The sequence below is a fragment of the Cebus imitator genome, unplaced genomic scaffold (assembly GCF_001604975.1).
Source record: "Cebus imitator isolate Cc_AM_T3 unplaced genomic scaffold, Cebus_imitator-1.0 Scaffold120, whole genome shotgun sequence".
NCBI classification, from domain to species: Eukaryota; Metazoa; Chordata; class Mammalia; order Primates; family Cebidae; genus Cebus; species Cebus imitator.
In genome coordinates, this window is record NW_016107435.1 from 1,113,082 (window position 1) to 1,134,354 (window position 21,273).

Genomic DNA, 21,273 nt, shown 5'->3' on the forward strand with positions numbered 1-21,273 from the left:
ATGTTATGATTTTTGACTACAATGTAGAATGATTAATTCAAGAAAATTAACATATACATTGCCTCAAATATTTCACGTATTTTGTAACGAGAATATCTGAAATTTACTCTCAGTGTTTTGAAATGTACACTACTCAATTATTACCTACACTCAGCACACTGTGCCATAGATCTCAAAATAATGATACTTATTTCTCCTGTCTAAAGCTTTGCACCCTTTGACCATCATCTCTCCATCTCCCCTGCTCCCAGCCTCTGCCATTCTACTCTCCGCTTCTATGAGTTTAACTGTTACAGATCCCACATATAAGTGAGAACACGTGGTATTTGTTTTTTATGTCTTTGGCTTTCTTCACTCAGCATAATCCTCTCCAATTCCATCCATGTAGTCACAAATAACAAAATGTCTTCCTTTTGAAGGTTGAATAGCATTCCATTACTTATATATACCATGTTTTCTTTAGTTCTTCATCCAATGAAGAATACTTACGTTGATTCCACAACTTGGCTACTGTGAATAGTGCTGCAATGAAAATGTGAGAGCAGACATTTCTTTGACATATAGATTTCAATCTTTTCAGGAAGTACTCAGAAGCAGGAGTGTTGAATCATCTCATTTTATTTTTGTTTTCTGTGGAACCTCCATCTATTTTCCATAATGGCTGTAGTAATTTACATTCCCACCAACAATGCATAAACATTCTCTTTCCTCCGCACTCTTGCCAAAGCTTGCTATCTTTCATCTTTTCGGTAAAGGCCATTCTAACAGTTGTGAGGCAATATCTCACTGTGGTTTTAATTTGCATCTCCCTAATGATTACTGAGGTCCAGCATTTGTTCATGTATCTGTTAGTCATCTATGCCTTCTTTTGAGTAATGTCTCTTCAGGTCCCTTTCTTAATCAGAGTGCTTGTTCTTATCCTATAGAGTTGTTTGAGTTCCTTACATATTTTGGATTTTAATCTCTTATCATATGTATGGCTTGCAAATATTTTCTCCCATTCCTTAGAGTGTCTCTTTATTGTTTCCTTGGTTATGCAGAAACTTTTTATATTTTAGACAAATCTGTAATCTTTACAGAATCTGAACAGAGAGAAAATATTTGCCTACTCTAGGAAGGTCATATCCCTCAGCTGATTTTTTGCCCACTTTTAAAACAGGCATGTTAAAAGCTCCACTGGCTTTTCCCATCAGTCTAAGCCAGCATATCCAATATAAAACATATTTTGCTGTTAGTGACCAGCAGCTTTCAGCAGGAAGTGTACCGAAGGCCTCACCCTAAGGGGCCCCATTACACAAGAGCTCCTCCAATAAGAAGTAAATACTCAAAATGACTTTGGACTGTGGGAGTAAACTGAATGTGCACCTTTAATTTTTAAAAAAATTCAGAAAAAGTTAATGTGGAAATCTTGGTATTCACAGTATCATATATTATCTACATAAATCATATAACTAATGAAACAGGAGTCAAGCTTTAATGTTTTCCTGCCCAGAAAGCAAAATGATAATTTCTAAAATACTACATGAAATTAAGAATGAGTAACATTTTGGCTGTTTCTAGGAAGACCAAATCAGTGTTTCAGTTGAAAGCAAGAGCTCAACCCAAGCATAGAGATGCATGTTTTGACTGACTCTTTTCTAGCACGGGTATTCATTGTGCTCCCCTTAACCTAGGGAAGCTTGTGGCACTACAGTACAACTCAGTCTCTATTGCCCTCCCTGGCTCCTTCACTCTCAGATAACCCTATTTTCTACTTCCCATAGAAAATGCAAGCCATCAGGTGGAACTCTCAACTTGAAACCACCAGGCGAATAAACAGGGCTGCATCCGTACCCACCCTTTGCTCCTTCTCTCCCACGTAAAGGAAAGGGTGCTCCTTCTGCCAAAATAAGGGAGAGATGTGGGTACAACAAAACATTAGGGAAGGAAGGAAAAAAAACCTAGCTCGTTCCCTAGGCATCAGGTTAAAGGTTATAAAAACAGAATTATTTAGCGTAAATATACGGAGGAATTGCCTCTCACTATAGACTAACTGGGAGAAGCAACAAATAATGCAATATTAAAATCAAAAGTATTTTAAAAATCTAAAGAAAAAAACAAACATGAATCAGCATCAGCAGAATGTGAATGGTGGGAAAGGGAAGGGAAAAGTTACCAATAGTCATCAGGTCACAGAGATGTGAACATTTTTTTAATAACCACAGTAATTATTGAAAGCTAAATTGCATCAAACATCATGCTGAATTCGGGCAATTTAAAATAACTGTATCTGAAAAACCATTTAGAGTGGGGTGAGAAGATAAATACAGCTATTACTAGATTTTGCATATTTAAAACAAAAATGACAGTGCCTCACCCTTGCTGTTTCTTTTTTTTGAGACAGAGTCGCCCTCTGTCACCAGGCTGGAGTGCAGTGGTGCAATCTTGGCTCAATGCAATCTCCACCTCCCAAGTTCAAATGATTCTCCTGCCTCAGCCTCCCAAGTAGCTGGGACTACAGGCATGCACCACCATGCCCGGCTAATTTTTGTATTTTTGGTAGAGACCGGGTTTTACCATTATGGCCAGGATGGTCTCTCAATCTGTTGACCTTGTGATCCGCCCACCCGGCCCTCCAAAGTGCTGGAATTATAGCCTAAGCCATCGTGCCCGGCCTGCTGTCTATTTTAAATACTGTGTTTAAATTGTGTTGGAATTAAACACTAGGACTGTTGAAGCTAACACAGTGGAAAAGGGCTGCAAGACTCTGATAAAAAAGAAATTACCACTGCAAAAACTGCTTAAACATCAATAACTTAGATAAGGAAAATAAAAAGTTATAAATTAAGCAAGTGAGACTACTTTAATGATGAGATTTTTTTAAATCAAAAATATCCAAAAAAATTGGGGAGTAAGATACTAAAAAGAAACTAGGAAAAGGAGGAAAATAAACAAAAGAAATTATTTAAGCATTGAACCACCCACCAACACTAAAGAGGGAAAGATAATTGATTCAAAAATAAACAGCAGGAGGCAAATTGGAGGGAAGAGAGGAGAGAGGACATGGGAAAGCTGAGGCCCTGTGAGAAACATGGGTATTTTCATTATAAAAGTTCACATCCTTATGAATACATTAGATCTACAAGGTTGACTGATCTCATTTGAGCCACAACTCTTATTTTAACCTATGTTAGTTCTTTACCAAGAATTCAAGAGCTTCTTGCATTTGGCCATGTTATGTTTTGCCTGAGATCTTCTATAGTCTGTGACCAAATTCTTATCAATCTTTATTCATACAAAAAGCAAACCAATAAAAATCTCTCCTAATTTTTCAGTAATTTGATTTACCCTTATACCACAAATCCTAACTCAGTAAAGAGAGCATCTCGACATTTATTTTAACTTGCCTGAATTCAGCAGAATGTCTAAAGCAATTTAGCTTTCAATAGTTACACTGGTTTTAAAACACTTCATGCCTCTGTGTCTCTCTGCTGACAGTTGGGAACTTTTCTCTTCCCTTTCCCACCCTTAGCATTCTGCTGATGCTAAGGTTTTAAAGTACTTTTGATTTTAATATTAAATTATGACAACTATAAAAATATCTCCTTCAGAGGCCTTGACTTAAATGAACACCCAAACATTTCTTTCTATGTAAAAACAACTATTTTGTCCTTTATAGCAGTGGTTCCCAAACTTTTTGGTACCAGGGACTAGTTTTGTGGAAGACAATTTTTCCATGGATGCGGGTGTGGTTGGGGGATGGTTTTAGGATAAAACTGTTCCACCTCAGATCATCAGGCATTAGATTCTCGTAAACAGCACACAACCTACATCCCTTGAATGTGTGGTTCACAATAGGGTTCATGCTCCTAAGAGAATTAATTCCACTGCTGATCTGATAGGAGGTGGACCTCATGCTTGCTCGCCTACAACTCACCTCCTGCTATGTGGCCTGGTTCCTAACCGGCCATAGACTGGTACCTGTCTGTGGCCCAGGGGTTAGGGACCCCTGCTGTATAGAACCTTGCAGTTAGCTGGGTGTCCATAAAAGAAACTGAAAATATGTAAATTTTGTTGATGACTAACCAGAATAACAAGAGAGAGCTATATTATACTACTAGAATTCAAAGTGCACCTCCCTCACCAACCACACACACCCCCTTATTACTTAGAGGAGGGGGAGTGTGTATTTTATAAAATATCTTCAGATGGTTCTAAAAAGCCACACATGCCCCAACTGAAGGCTACTGTTTCATGTCTAACCCCTTCCACACTTCCCCATCTCCCTCTACAGTTAAAGTCCTGCTTCCAAAGTGACAGCCTATAATATGCCCCAAGTTTAGCACTGCCTTTAACATTACACTGTGAAACTGCTTGTGTTCTAGTTCACCTTCCCACATTTATTAAAGCACTACATTTTATGCAAACTGGCATTTCTAATCCCCATGTTTCAAAATGCTAGTGATTCTTTTTAACTCCTCTTACGTGATGGCTTTGATTCAATGAATTACTATGATTTCCTTTTTTTAGAAAAGGTAGCCAGTCAGGTCTCTGACTGCATCTAATATCTAACTCCCAAAACTTCATATTTTAAGAAAAAGTATCTATTTTTGAAAGTGGGGGAACATACAAATTTCCCCCTCGGGGATCCTCCCAGTGAGAGTCCTAGCACTTGCTGCCTGAGGGCCGTGACCCTCCTGGTCCCTGTGATTCATTCTTCCAGCTGCCCAGCCCTTTCCCAGTTCTTTGGGCTATTCCTAAATCCCATTAATCCACTCAGAGCACATTTATCGCCCAGTACTTCCATTAATCAGTGACACAGAGACTGTTAGCACAGAATTCTCCTCACATTCTCTGCTGCGTGCAACCTAATGTACATCTTCCCAGAACTTCTGTTCCAATTTTAGTGCACCCTCCAAAAAGTTCAACTGCTTTTCTGGCTTACTCTGCCATTCTTTTAACACACTTGGATAAAAAAGCCTCAACCAACTGTCTTTAAAGGGAAACAGTGTAAAGTAAAAATTACCAGATTTTGACAGCTCCCTGGCATCGTTTCCATTCAGTAACTTTATCTCTTAGCTACCTACAAAGGATATGGACAAATCATAAGAAACTTAGGATCCAACCAAATGCCTTCACAAGTTTATAATTGAACTTCTTGTCCTGATGCAAAAAGCACTTGGCAAAGTAACTATCAGCACATATCTTATTTTCTTTATTAACTACTTCTGTGTAACGTAACTTTTATATAAATGATCTCCTTTCACTGTATTCTTCCAAGAAACATAGAGTATATTTCTTTTAAGGAAAACACCACCACAACTCACACAAGCCACATAGAGAGGCAAGAAACACTTCTGTACAAGTGAAGAGTAAGCTATAAATCTGAAGTGCCCAAGATGACAGCTAGAACAAGACAGCAATGGAGAGAACATATTTTTCAAACCCAAATGTTCTTCCCACCATATCAAATTTTCTTCTTCTTTTTTTTTTTTCCAGGAGAATCAGCAGATCCACACTCTGAATAGTCACTGATGCTAACAAAGTCTAGTTGCACCAACCTTGGAAAAAATAAATTATTATCAAAAAGCAACACAGGGCCAGGCATGGTAGTTCATGCCTGTAATCCCAGCACTTCAGGAGGCTGAGGCAGGTGGATCACTTGAGGCCACGAGTTCAAGACCAGCCTGGCCAACATGATGAAACCCCATCTCTAGTAAAAACACAAAAATTAGAGAGTGTGGTGGTAGGCACCTGTAGTCCCATCTACTCAGGAGGCTGAGGCACGAGAATCGCTTGAATCCGGGAGGTAGAGGTTGTAGTGAGCTAAGAAGGCACCACCACAGTCCAGCCTGGGCAATGGAGCAAGACTGTCTCAAAAAAAAAAAAAAAAAAAAAAAAACAAAAAAAAAAAAAAAAAAAAAAAAAAAACCCAAAGAAACAAAAAAGCAATGGAGATCAAACCTTAAAAGCCTCAAGAGGGAGAAAACTGCACTAAAACTGTCTGATAACATTTCCCACACAAACCAATTGGTCAGTTCTGTCGCTGGCCCCATTCAAGGCAGCTCGATTACCATAATATAAGAAGGGCTTAGCTTAAAGGCAATTTCACCCCCAAAGGAAAACATCCTATAACCCCCACAAAGATTAAGTTAATACTAAGATTCATGAAAGAGACCCACATAGTAAATAACTTGGAAGAGACCCTAAAAAACAAGAAACTATATATCAGGCAATCATTCAGGCTTGTCCTCATCTGAGGACCAGACTGACACCTAATCCCTCAAATACTATCATTTCTAAGCATCATACAAATTATTGAACGTGATTTGCGAATTTTTAAGAGAGGTTCTATATTAAATGCCAAGTTCCTCTCTCCTACCTGGCCTTGCAAGGCGTATCAGGGAGATGTACACATCATGGCAATCTCTTTCCTGAGGTATGATGAGCTGTATTATCTGAAAGTTCTTGCAGCGAATCAGCAGAGGGCATCCAGTAGCAGTTGTTGCCTGTTTCTCAATGGTGGAAATCTGGCTGTGAAGAATCTAAAACCAAACGTTAATTTGCATAAGCTAAGCACAAGTAACTAATGAATATGACAAGGACTAACATTTCTTTGTGGCTCAAAGAAAGACAAGAAACAGTGCCCAACCTCCAGCTAGCTCAATCCTTGTATCCAGATGACAAGCACTGAGACGTTCCAGGTAAGAACCAACTTCCTAAATTTTTAATTTTATTTTTCAATACTAAGCTTCCTGATAGCCAGGATAGTTATTTCAAAGCAAACCACACAGCATATAAATTTGCATAAGGCCAGGTAAGAAAACATTTTGGTAGTCAAATGTTGAATGCACTTAATAGCTAAAATTAAATACGGTCATGAGAAGTTAGTAAAATAAACTTCTGCAATCAAGGAAAGTTAGAGATGGCTCCACTGGGAGGTGCCACCATGCTCCTTAATTCCACATGGAATGTTCAACTTCTGTATCAACATGGGATTGTTGTTTTCCAAGCTGTTGGTGGTCGGGCAGGCTACAAAAGAAGGGATTTGTTTTATTTTTTAAATATTTTTTTTTACTGCAAATCATATTTGTACACATTTACAGGGTACAAAGTGATGCTGTGATAGATATACATCATGTGGAATGGATTAAATTGAGCTAATTAACATAGCCATCGGTTACCTATAGTTTTTTGTTTTTTTGTTGTTGTTGTTGTTGTTGTTTTTACAGTAAGACCCTTGAAATTTACCCTTTTAATGATTTTGAAACATACATTACTATTGAGTATGGTCACCTTGCTGTGCAATAGATTTCAAGATGTTTCCTCCTGTCTATTGGAAACTTGATGTCCTTTGATCAGTATCTCCTCATTCCCCCCTATCCTGTGCACTCCCAGCCTCTGGTAAAACCATAATTCTACTCTCTAAACAGGAGATTAACTTTAAAGGAAATCATGCTGAAGTGCATCTCTGGTGTTACTGGAGGGTCTCTGCTCAGTCTTCAATGGTAGCATTTTATTAAGTTTCCTCTACACTAAGAAGTGCCTGCCACCTTCTGCTAAAAGTGTATGCATCACAGTGCATGGAATATAGAAAAGGGAAATCTACAATTCAGGGATGTCATGATTGGGTTGCAGAAAAAATAACATGGGCAGGCGCAGTGGCTCATGCCTGTAATCCCAGCACTTTGGGAGGCCAAGGTGGGCAGATCACCTGAGGTCAGGAGTTCAAGACCAGCCAGGCCAACATGGTGAAACCCCGTCTCTACTAAAGATACAAACAAGTAAGCCAGGCGTGGGGGTGCATGCCTGTAGTCCCAGCTACTCAGGAGGCTGAGGCAGGAGAATCACTTGAACCCAGGAGGCAAAGGTTGCAGTGAGCCAAGATCACACCACTGAACTCCAGCCTGGACAACAGAGTGAGACTCCATCTCAAAAATAGCAAGAAGAACAAATATCTAATAGTTTCATTAATAAGTAGCAGAAATATCTGATGGTGAAACTCCTCTAGCTTTTCTTTTTCCAATTATTGGAAAAGTAGAGGCGACATAATAAAATGACCAAATGGCTGCATTATAGGACCCTATAAATAAAGAGTACTGCAAATGGAGCACTGGAGGATGAAAATGCTGAATCTGGACAACTGACATTATTTAATCTCTCCTTGACAGCTGTGACAGGAAGCACTTGTATCATCTGGCTATTTCTATGTCCTTCTTTAACGATGTTCAAATAATTCGTATTTAAAATGATTAAGTAGATATGACTGCACAGAAAAAGGCCAAACACACATTCCAGAAACAGTTCCCTAACACCCAAGCACCAAAAGCCCACCCATCTCACCCTAAGGAAAAATGAAGGGCAAAACCTTTTCATTTCAAACAACGCAAAATAAGGAAAGCTAAAAATAAAGAAAGCATACCCATGTTTCTTTTCTTGTGTCAGGTGAATTTTCGACGAATATGACGTGAGTAGCCGTCAAATACAAAGTACCTAGAGCTGCTTTTTTAGGAGACACTCGATCTACCAAGCGGACATTTTCAACCTGGAGAAATCAGCATGATGAAAAGAGTTACCATAAACTAGAAGAGTGATTCACAAAATAAATGATAAGGGAGTAAACTCATACTTACTCCAAAATGCAATTTTTTGAGAATTCCCACAATAATAAAAACCAAAACACATCTCCTTAAGTTAATCGGATCTCTGAATATGATTCTGTATATCCAAGGATGAAAACTGACCCATTATGAAAATATGACTTTAAATGTACCACAAAAGATTTGTAGACCCTATTAAGAATACCCTCTCTGAGTTTTACACTGGTCTACACTTTTGTTTCATTGGAATTATATAACATTTCTAATTTAAAGCAGAAAGTGTATATGTTAAAGTTCTGAGTTTACACTGACTATACATGAATTACATTCTATGAAAAAGAAAATAACACATTTTTCTACGTGTTTCTAACTTGTAGAAATGGCCTTAAGGCTATTTGCTTCCATATAAACAAGTAGTGAAGTATAAACATACACATGGGAGAAAAAAAGTATCAGATAAATGTGTATAAGGAAAACATACCATTTCAAGATCCTTACACTGATTTGTAAAAAAAAAATCTTTCTAATAAATGGTATTATCACAACTCAGCTACAAAAGATTTCTAAAAATAATTTTTATCAAGTGTACATCTCTTATATGCAGGGCAATTTCAAGGATATGTACACTGAGATCATCTTAAGGTAATATGTAACTGAAATGACAAGATAGTCTCTACAGGGCAAGAGAAAATTGAAGCAATGATGACTCTAGTAAGACACAGCCACTATAACCACCAGAGGGACACTCCTATAATGACCACAGGGCACAGGAATCCTACTACTGTCAACAATCAACCACCTGCAGATAAACACTGACTCATTCCTCCAGTCAAAATGGTAGTTGCTTCCATGAGGCAGCTTAGGAACTAATGCATTGCAATCACTCCATTCTTCAGTTTAAATAAAAGCTGTGGGCCAGCAAGGTGGCTCACACCTGTAATCCCAGCACCTTGGGAGGCTGAAGCAGGCTGATCACCTAAAGTCAGGAGTTTGAGACCAGTCTGGCCAACATGGTAAAACCCCATCTCTACTGAAAATATAAAAATTAGCCTGGTGTGGTGGCGGGCACCTACAATTCTAGCTACTCAGAAAGCTGAGACAGGAAATTCACTTGAATCCAGAAGGCAGAAGTTGCAGTGAACCAAGATCATGCCACTGCACTCCAGCCTGGATGACAGACTCAGACTCCATCTAAAAAAATAATAATAAATAATAATAGAAACTGTGGTCCTGATCTAGTTTAGGAGCCTCAGACCTCCCTTCCGCTCCAGGGGAGAGCCAGGGGAGTGGCAGACCTCATGAACATTCCTCAGGACACCAAGAGCAAACAAGCCTCAAGACCTCCTATTGCCTCAGTCTCCTCTAAGTGCTTATAGCCAAGCCAGCCCTCTAGGAATAGCTCTAGCGGATCCCAATTTTCAGAGATTACTTCCTCTCAATTTTCAGATATCTACTGAGGTCAATAAAGAATTAGGTATTATAAATATTTGTAGTCACGTAATTTACTCTGAGGCATTGCTAAATTCCTGAGGACTTGTGAATGTCTACGTATGTTAAAGACATTCATTCAACAACAGTGGCCCTCACCTACCAGCTTATGATTTTTTTTTAAGAAGTATTTCTTTTGTTACTGATATGCTGCACATTCTTTTGCATGGTTACCTACCATGATGTATTTTTTGCAAATGGTCTTCATATCACTGGTTTACTTTCCTTCTAGGTGATCATTTCTTACATATTTATAAGAACTCTTTATATATAGTAAGGATAACAAACCAAGGCCCAATGAGTTTTTATACCTGCCTCCTTAGCAAACTTTTTTATTCATTTTAGTATAAATCTCTTGAATGGTCTGAGTAGACAACTATTTTCTGTAATAATTTGTTGCTTCCTTTCCATTATTTATCTCTTTTTTCCTTGTATAATGAATGGCATTAATTAGAAACTTCAGAGTAACTAGAAATAGCATGGAGACCATGGTCACTCTTGCATTGTTTTTCATTTGTTTAATAACAGCTTTATTGAGATATAACTCATATATCATATAATTCACCCATTTAAATGTACTATTCAATGTTTTTTAGCATATTCACAGCACTGTATACACCATCATTATGCAACCACTAGCACACCAATTTTAAAACATTTTCATCACCGCAAAAAGAAACCCTACACCCATTACCACTCACGTCCCAGTAATTCCTCCAACCACTCTGGCCCTAAAAAATCAATTTACCCTCTGTCTCTATGGATGTGCCTATTCTGAACATGTCATATAAATGAAATCACTCAACATGTCACACTTTGATACTGGTCTCTTTCACTTAGCAATCACGTTCTGAATCTATGTTTCCATCCAAGTTCATCTATTTGTAGAATGTATCACTGCTTTATTTTTTGTTGCCCAATGATCTATCATTATGAGTATATATCATATTTCATTTATCCATTCATCAGCTGATAGACATTTTGGTTGTATCTACCTTTTGACTACCAATAATAATGCTGCTTTGTACTTCTAAGCATAAGTTTTTGTGTAAAAGTACGTTTTCAATTTATCTTGGCTATATACTTAGGAATGGAATTGCTGGGTCATTTGGTAACTCTTATGGTAAGGCTTTAGAAGAGCTTCTAGACTATTTTCCAAAGCAGCTGTACCATTTAATATTTCCACCACCAATATACATGGGTTCCAATTTCTCTGCATCCTTGCTAACACCTGTTATAATCTTTCTTTTTGATTATAGTCATCCTAGTATGCAAGATGGTATCTCATTGTGGTTTTGATTTGCATTTCCCTGATAGCTAACAACACTGAGCATTTCTTTATGTGTACCCATTTTTAATAGGAACACTTATAATCTCTCACCATTGAGTTTGATGCTGATATTTATTATCACATTGTGAAAGTGACCTAATCCTAGTTTACTAAGAGTTTTGATTTTTAAAAATCAGAAATGAACGTCTTTCTGATATGTATTTGGATAAATATTTGCTTTTTTTAACTCTAGTCCTAAATTACCAATAACGATAATAGTTTTCTCAATCTTTAAAGGAGTCCTGTGTTCCTGGTATATGGCCAACTTGGAATGACAACTATGTAATTCATATATAGTCACTGTGTATTGATATTTTAATATTCCTTGTGTTTTCCTTGCCATAGTTATTTCTTTTGTTTTTTGTTTTACATCTATACTTTTAAGAGAGAACCTGCATGCCCTAGCCTACTCATGGTACATTTATCAAGTGAATTAATTATGATTACATCAATTAATCAAGAAGCTTTCAACATATAAACTATTTATTAGTTGAAACAAGTATTGTACTTCTTTATACAGGAATAGTTATTTAGTAATGCTTTCAATTTCTTATGTGTTTACAGATCTGTTTAATGTTTCCAATTTCTACCAAATCTCATTTTAATATCATTATACCTTTACAAATTATCTTACTGTATTTTCAAATTTTTACAATCTTTTCATTCTTATCCCTCTCTTCTTATCCCTTCCTTCATTCCTAATACTGTGAATTATTTTCTTTTTACTTCTTTGTGATTAGACAGGCAAAGGTTTTTCTTTAACAGGTGTTGGACATACCAACTTTATAATATTTCTCTTCTCTACTTTGTTAATTTCTGGTTCCTTAATAAATGTTTTAATTTGCTTTGCTTGGGCATGCCATATAGTTTTTATTTCTTTTTTTCCAGATTTTCAGATTTCACAGTCAGTTTGTTAAATGTCATTTTTATTGTTTAATAACAAAAGTTTTTAAATTCAGTCATTTTCCTCCAAATATATCTCTGGTTGCATCCTGTGAATTTTATTCATAGTGTTCTCATTCTTCTTACTTTGTAGATATTCTTTAATTGCAGTTTTATTTCTCCTTTGACCCAAAAGTTTTTACGGGGAGCATTTTCCAAATCCCATATGGTTGGGATATTTTACTTAAACTTTTATCATTAAACATTCTATTTTGAACTAACTACAACAAAGATATTATGAAAGAGTTAAGTTAGATGAGACAAAGAGAAAAATAAGGGGATATATTTATTTTGGAATATTTCTTTGGGAAAAAACTCATTTTCAGGCTTAAATGTGCCTAGCTAAATTAAACAGAAGTTTGGTAATATACCCTCTAACAATAGCTACAAATGTCTACAAATAGAATGAAAATAATTTTCCTTGAACTTAAGACTAACGAACCTTTATTGAGATAATCATATTGAGCGTAAGATAATGCTTTGAGGCAAAAATATTTGATATGGATTATTCTCCCTACAGAAGTAAGGAAGCTATATCACTTAAATTATTTTTAGAAAACCTCAGTGGAACAGAATAAGGTATGCAGATGTTGGTAGATTAGAATACTACCATTGAGATGGGATTTTTCCATGTCTTTTTGTTAACTTTGGATGCTGCTGCAGGAAAGTTACATTCCAAAATTTGGCAATAGCTCCTACAGGTCCCAGAGCTGTCAAAAGCAATTTTAAAGATACAGAGGGGGAAAAAGAAATGAAAAAAAAAATGAGGGAAAAACCAACAGTATGATTTCCCAGAGATACTAATGATTTTAAAAATGAGTTATAAAAATTAAAATCAGTTGTCTTAGAAATGCTATGAAGTCAGAAGGCGCTGTTAAGGGACTACCTCACAGTTTATACTAAGATATTGAAAGCAATCTAAAATGAAATAAATTTCAGGGTTTGGGCACCATTTTGAAGACCCACTGACTCAATTACTCAGCCTTACTGTTGGGCTAACTTATTTCTATCTCATCTATACATATAATACGCTGTACAGTACAAAGTAATAAGGCCAGTTTTATACTTAGGAAGAGATAAGACTAAGGAAACAACCAGCTTCTCAAAATTGTTGCAACTCATTTGCCTGCTCCCAGAAGCACTATGCTTAAGACATACGAGCTATTCATACTCTGAAAAAGGCTATGCTAATCTATGCAAAAGTTATTACAATGTATTATTAATTCTTGGATGTAAATTTTTTATATTCTAGTATTTCTAAAAAGGGGACACATCTGATGACTGATGTGTAAGAAGCTATTGTGTCATTTCATTGGCAGTGCTTTGTTCTTTTGTGGTACGTAAAATCTTGCTGCCTCTCAGCATCACTGCTGTCTTAGATTTGTTGAAATATGATAAATTTAGTCTTTAGCACATAAAAGATAATAATTGAGGCCATGGGACTAAAAGAGTTTACCTAGGGCGACCAGGCAGAGTGAAAAAAGATCTGAGGAAAACCCAATGTTTAAAGATCTAAACGAACAGGAGGAATCAGAAAAGGACAGAAACAAAGAAACGGACAGAAACAAAGAAACGGACAGATAGGAGGAAAACCAGGAGATTTTGTTGTCAAGAGGATAGCAGAGGGAATGTTTTAAGAGAGAGGGAGTGTCTATGTCAAACTCTGCTGAGAGATGGAGTAAGGCAAGAACTGTAAGTTGCCCATTGGATTGGTCCTGGAAGCACAAGGATCAGAAGCCATGAAAGAGCAGCTTGAGGTGTGAACTCCCAGGCTCTGAGAAAGTAGATACCACTGTTTGCCAAAGCGGGGTTTGAGTGGGCAGAGTCAGAAGCAGGTAGTCTGACCACTCGAACTCCACCCTGGAGCAGCAAGAGCCACAGCATGTTAGCTTTTCAGAAGCAATTGGTATGTTAAGACATTTTAAGGAAAGATGCCTATTAGTGCTACCAACCAGCGCATCTGCACTTGTGATACACACGGGAAATAAAATGACTGCATTAGGCAGGATTGAGAAATACATGTTAAAGTGTTAGAAGGAGATGGGGATCGTTGAGCAGAGATTTGTTTATCCTGCTTATGTTTTCTCTCCAATCCTAAGAAACTTTCACCCCCAGTTTTTAGAACTTGCCTTCTTTAAAAATTAAAAAACATGTATTTATTTATTTATTTAATGTTTAAAGATTTGGAAATATAACAGGAAGAAGAGAAAATCACCCCTAAGACCATAATTCAACACAAGCACTGTTAGTCTTTTGGGTAAATGTCTGTATTTCATTTTAAGTGTTTTGTTTTTGTTTTTTAAATTTGATAGTGAAGCACCAAAGGAAATAATCCCCAGGGATGGAGTGAACGAATCTAATCTAAATTATCTGAAGTCACTGTTTCACTGCAGTATCAACCCTTCCTTTGCCAAATCTTCAGAACAGTTGCCTATATACCATAACGCACTGAGGGTCTGGAGGAGGGGAGAGTTAATTAAGGAAGAGGTAGGTAATTAAGGAAGACCTGTGCTACAGGCCAGAGATACACAAATGGATGGTGAGTCGATATGCAACCTGAACTAATGATTACGCCAGAGGGCACTGTGAAAATGCAAACCTCCATGGGAACAGGCAGAAATTCTGGGGAAAGCTTTGGACTTCTGAAGAAAAGAGAATTGGGGCATTCCAAAGAACTCTATCAATATCATGAATCAGGCCAACCCCAGTTGTCAGTTTGTTTATGAAAAATCACCAAATAACAAAAACAGTAACAAATATTTTTAGAGTACTTACTCTATGCCATGCAGTGTGCTATCACTTCATATACCTGAGCTCAAGTTAATTCCCACAGTATCCCCCGACTTATAGGTTCTTGCATAATCCCCATTTCATAGTTCCATTGAACTTGAGACTTGACAAACTTCCCCAGGTCCTGCAGGGAAGAAGTGGCATGGCACAGCCCACATGGGTGTCCAATCTTTTGGCTTCCCTGGGCCACACTGGAAGACGACAAATTGTCTTGGGCCACACATAAAATATACTAACAGCTGAAGAGGAAAAAAAAAAAGAGGTCCACGTATAATTTTCATGATATCCACCACAACAGATAGGCAAAAATATTCTCACATTCAAAGGGCAGGACATCCATGCTAGAGCTAAGGTCTAAATTCAAAGCCACATTCATCCTTCACCAGGGCTGTGGGCACTTGTAAATGCCTTTGAGGTCATTCTAGAATTGCTATTCAAAATTAATATGTTTAGCATAGTCAGTTAACAATTATTGTAAGAAGTCTTATATATGAAATTAGTATTTGAAAATAGAATGCTTTATGACAAAATTATACTGTACTCACAAACTACTATCACAATATTGTTCTTTGAGATAAATCCAAAGACAAAAAGCTTGGCAATAGACACAAGAACCCAAACACTGGCACTAGCAGACTTTGGGGATTCTCAGAACTAATAAAAGAGAGAGAACACTAAACATCTAATTCCATTCAACAAGATGCCTATGTGTAGCACTGTGTCAGGTTCCACAAAGAGAAGCAAAACGGTGAATAAGATAGAGTCTTTGTCCATCTTCAAAAATCTTACAGATTCAATGGAAAAGACTGTGCCCCAGTTTAATGGCTTTTTTGAATTCCCGTCCCTCCTCTCTTGCGGTTAGATAGTGGGGAAAAAAAGGTTTCATCATTTTTTTCTAGGCCAAGGCTGAAAAGCTTCAGTCAAAACCCTGGGCCCCACCACCGCACTGCCAGGTCTGAAGAGGTCCCCCGGGTGGCCCAACATAGGTCCTTCTTGGTCTTCCCTTTGCTTCCTGGGCATCAGAAAGACCTCAAAAATCACTAAGAGACAGAGCCTTTCTTCGGTGATCCTCTATTGTGCTACCTTCTAATTTCAATCTTAATAGAATGTGGGTCTTTCTACCCTGCAGATCAAATATTGAACTGCTGAACATTCAGGGTTCCAGAATCATCTCAAACTATTTGGGTAGATAGATACAGTTGCTCTGTAGGACAAGGAATCCAAAGTGCAGGGCAGGGGTGCCAGTGATCGAAAAGGACAGAAAGCAGTGGCACTGGCTACTGGCTTTTCTCAGGCCAAAGACCAAGTCCTCAAAGCCATATAAACTGGGCTCCAGATCACTGTCAATCATCTGGGGGAAGAGATCCAGCGACTGTCTAACGGAGAGAAATCAAAATCTCTGCAGCAGCCAAAACTGAAGACAAGTTTATGTTCTAATCTAAGAAAAGCAGCTAGATAAATAGTTTGTTGTGCTAAATTTGGTATCGTGACATTTTCTAAGTCTACCAACAAGAAAAGAAAAGTATGTGAGTCAAGAGGCCTGGGCTCTGGTTCTGGTTCTGAAATTGAACTGCTGGGAGTAGGCAGTTTAGATATTATCTCTGCATTTTTACTTCTATAAGGGATCTAAAGGGCCTTTAATGACTCTCTGCATTCTAGCAGACTGCAGTTCTGACCCCTACAAGGACACAAAATGGCAACGGTCCTTTACAGACCACCTACAAGGACACAAAATGGCAATGGTGAAAATGTATACAGTAATGACTCAATATTAAATTCTCTGGAAATTAAGCCACTTAAAAACCTGGTTGGCCCAACACAGCTTTTGTGATTTACTGCGGAAAGGAAGTATCAGCCACAGCAGCAATGATGCTGTAACAGCTTCTGAAGCTGGTCCAGAGGCTGCACTGATATCCAGTGTTCTGGTCCCAAGGGACCGCGATGAGCATCCCAAGCCCAAGGACACCCAGCCCACCAGCCTGGAGGAACAAGCTGCCCGGTCACAGTGACTCTTTTTCAGTTCCCAAATTCCTTCCCCATCTGGAGTTCTTCTTCTTTTTTTGCTTTTCTTGGATAGTCAGGAAGTCACTGGCTAGAAACCCTAGGGCACTTGGTAAGATTTCCTGAGTCATTTCTATCCCTCTGAGTTAGTACTTAATCTCTCATAATTAAGTATCACTTGGATTTAAGACAGAATTGATGAAGTACCCTTAAAAATAAAGGCTCACAGTTGACTTTATTCTAAAATCTATCTATTTAGCCATCCATCCATCCATCCATCTTCTTTTTCCCCCAATCTTTAATGTTGACATTCAAGTTACGTGGCACACAGAACAATCTTAGTGCCTCACATCAAATGCCCACCCTCTGGTCAGAAAGTGCCTGAGTGATAAGGACAGCTTGTGCAGAAACAAAATTTGAGACCATTATAGTAATGAGAAGCTAAAAATGCAGGCGAAGTCCTTTTTTTCTCAATGTTCTTCCATTGTGAGCAGAACATGTTATATGAGCCACAAAATGTGCAGGTGTAAAGCACAAAAAACGTACATTAATATTGCACTTTAAAATACACAGCAGTTAATGTAGTTCTGTTACACTATACAGTAATTAGCACAGTGATTAGTAGAATGTGGTGAGGGCGCAGGGCAGTGGCTGTAAGGAACACTCACAGGGCAAACTGTCAGGACAGAACAACATGAGAGTGGCTGGTGTTGCTCCGAGATATAGAGACTGGGATCCAGGGCCTGGTGGCAGCTCAGGTGAGAGACATCACAGCCTGGGGGTGTGAAAGCTCCCAGGGAAGGGAGGCACCCTTAGATACCAAGGATCTGGTTGGGAGGATGGTTCTGGGCATGGAGGTTGTTTTATCTTTAAACAGTGCCCATCCCCTCAGTCCCTACTTAACAAAGTGCTGGTTCCAAATCTGGGCAATCCAGGACCGCTTTTTCAGAAAAGCTGATGGCAAAGGAGGCAGCAGAACTGTATTATGTTCCTTTTAACCTTTCCCTCAAGCAGAGGGAGCAAGAGGATGAAGGGTAATAACAACAATGACAATACTTTTACCATTGACCACACAACTGGGCATCAGATATTGTGCTAGGTATTGCTCATAAGCTATTTCTAGCCTTAGCTGAGGCAAAGGCATGATTACTCCATTTCACAGATGCTAAAATGTAAGTGCATGAAAAGTCAATCAGTTGCCCAAGCCTCGCAGCTAGAAAGCGGCAGAGCCAGATTTCAAACCAGAAGTGTCCATTTCCCTGGATCTCTCCCATACCTGACCTCTTCAGTCTGGGTCTAATATTGCAAATTAAGGAAAGGTATCCTGGCTCAAAAGTCTCTCCTCCATCGTCTCTGAGATTTATTTACAGAGTAATATGTTTAACAAGTTAAATGCTCTGGCTACAGCTCAACGGTTTGGTCATTTTGTATAAAGCAGTTTGGCTGGCCATTGAAGCTCCCTACCTGTTCATTTCTCTTGTGTGGAGGGGCAAACCCCCATGTTCAGCCTGAAGGGCGTGGTTCTCCCGGTGGTCCAGGGATTCTCTGGGCAAAGCCCTGAGGTGTGTACCAGTATGTTTCACATTATAAGGTGCAATGGCCTCCTACAGTTTTGAAGTAACCATTCAGGAACCAAGTCCCATTTCTAACCAGCCATGCATTAATTATAGAAACATCTACCATACAGAAATTCTCAAGTGATTTTTATTTATGGCAGGTGTCACTGTCTGTATAGCGGTTGCTAAAAAAGATGTTTCGAATTTGACTTCGGAGCTCCTGGACAAATCATCCCATCTATAAGTAACTGTACATGTGAGAGAGGGGGAAAAAAAGCATACATCTATTAATTAAAATATAATAATTACTGGCTGGGTGCAGTGGCTCATACCCATAATCCCAGACTTTAGGAGGTTGAGGCAGGAAGATCACTTGAGGCCGGCAGTTCGAGACCAGCCTGGGGAACATAATGAGATCCTCATCTCTACAAAAAAATAAAAAAATACCTAGCCATAGTGGCATGCACCTGTAGTCTCAGCTACTTAGGAGACTGAAGTGGGCAGACATCTTGAGCCCAGGGGTTTGGGGTTATAGTCAGACATGATTGTGCTACTGCACTCCAGTCTGGATGACAGAGACGCTACCTCTAAAAAATAAAAATTTAAAAATTAAAAAAAAACTAATTATTGACAAACATATTCATAACACAGACTTCAAAGTTTTACTTCTTGCTCCCACCTCATGTCCATGACTTCATTTACCCTATGTTAAAGTCATAGTAACACTAGGGCATGCAAAAGAGATAAACTGCCCAATTATAGCTGGCAAAGTATTCTCACACACAAGTAGAAAACTGAGGCTATAGCAAATTTTTCGAACAATGTAGAATTGCCACAATCTCTTACAATTACAGAAAAAAAAAAGCATTTTGTTTTTCCAATTTAAAAAGAAAGTGCTTTTTTTCCTATTTACATAAAGTTACTTAAATAAAATGAGGTAACCATGAAGCTTCAGGAGTTTTTAAATTAAGCCTTGTGGTAGAGAAATAAAGAACATCAATTGTTTTTCCAAAAGGAGGATTTAATCTGTCTAAAACTATAAAACCAATGAAAGTCTTTTCCCAGGACTAATTTATTGAGAGGTCAGAGATTAGAGAAGAATTGAGCATAATCCAAGAAAATATATGACACATAAACAGAAGAAATAGAGACTCTGCCCTTCATGAAATCCCTTAGATACCTCTCATATAATGAAGAAAAACGCTGGTGGGATGCACACAGGGATATATCTGGGATGCATGCAAAGAATCGTATTTTCAAGCTGCCTAAAACAATTCGCTCTTTAAAAAATGCATTCTGCTGTGAAATGAAGTTATGTCAAAAACACAGTTAATATAGTTGATATAGATTGGGGGATCTGTGTCCCCCATTCAAATCTCATGTCAAACTGTAATTCCCAATGTTGGAGGTGGGGCCTGCTGGGAGGTGACTGGATTATGGGGGCAGTTTCTCCTGAATGGTTCAGCACCACCCCTCTTGGTATTTGATATAGTTTGGCTGTGTCCCTACCCAAGTCTCATCTTGAACTGTGGCTCTCACAATTCCCACATGTCATGGAAGGGACCTTGCAGGAGGTAACTGAATCATGGGGGCAGGTCTTTCCCGTGCTGTACTCGTGATAGTCAATACATTTCACAAGACGCTGATAGTTTTACAAAGGGGAGTTTCCCTGCACAAGACCTCTCTCTTGCCCACTACCATGTAAGAAGTCTCTTTGCTCTTCCTTCATCTTCTGACATGATTGTGAGGCCTTCCTAGCCATGAAGAACTATGAGTCCATTAAGCCTCTTCCCTTTATAAATTACCCAGTCTCAGGTATGTCCTAATTAGGAGCATGAGAACACACTAATATAGTTCTGTCCTCATGATAGCAAGTTCGTTCTCATGAGATCTGGTTGTTTAAAAGTGTACAGGACCTCCCTTCCTCTGTCTTGCTCCTACTCTTGCCATGTAAGAAGTATCTACTTCCCTTTAGCATTCTGCCATGATTTTGTTTCCTGGGGCCTCCCAGCAGCAGATGCCACCATGCCTTCTGTACAAACTGTGGAACCATGAGCCAATTAAACCTCTTTTCTTTATAAATTGCGCAGTGTCAGATATTTCCTAATACCAATGCAAGAACAGCCTAATAATCAAATACAATACAAAGCAAGCTACTTGTAAAAGAATCTTGTGAAAACTAGATAGCTGTTGCCTATCAGTTTAAGCCCTTTTAATTTAATTAATTAAATCTGCTAAATTGTTGAGTGTCTGCTGTGTGCCAGGCACCCAGACTATCTATCAAACTCTCCTAGCCAGGAGCAGTGGCTCATACCTGTAATCCCAGCACTTTGGAAGCCTGAGGCAGGAGGATTACTTGAGCCCAGGAGGTAGAGGCCAGCCCAGACCACACAGTGAAACTCTGTCTCTACCAAATATATTTAAAAATTAGCCAAGCATGGTGGCACATGCCGGCAGTCCCAGCTACTCAGAGGGGTAAGGTGGACAGATCACTTGAGCTGGGAGGTCAAGGCTGCAGCAGGCCATGACTGTGCCACTGCATTGCAGCCTGGATAAGAGAACGAGACCTTGTCTCACAAAAGAAGAC

At 38.5% G+C, this 21,273-nt stretch overlaps 1 protein-coding gene across 2 annotated transcripts in view; it reads right to left on the reverse strand.

Moving 5' to 3' along the window:
- The window catches only part of MTMR7 (myotubularin related protein 7), a 118,850-nt gene that overhangs the window by 71,304 nt on the left and 26,273 nt on the right, over positions 1-21,273 (reverse strand). The window contains exons 2-3 of one of the 2 annotated variants that reach the window (XM_017539627.2): positions 8,402-8,524; positions 6,362-6,524 (exon numbers count right to left, since the gene is read on the reverse strand). The exons of the other annotated variant lie outside the window; for it this stretch is intronic. Coding sequence (XP_017395116.1) covers positions 6,362-6,524; positions 8,402-8,524 — 286 coding nt within the window. The remainder of the gene's footprint in view (positions 1-6,361; positions 6,525-8,401; positions 8,525-21,273) is intronic. 2 annotated transcript variants of the gene reach the window in all.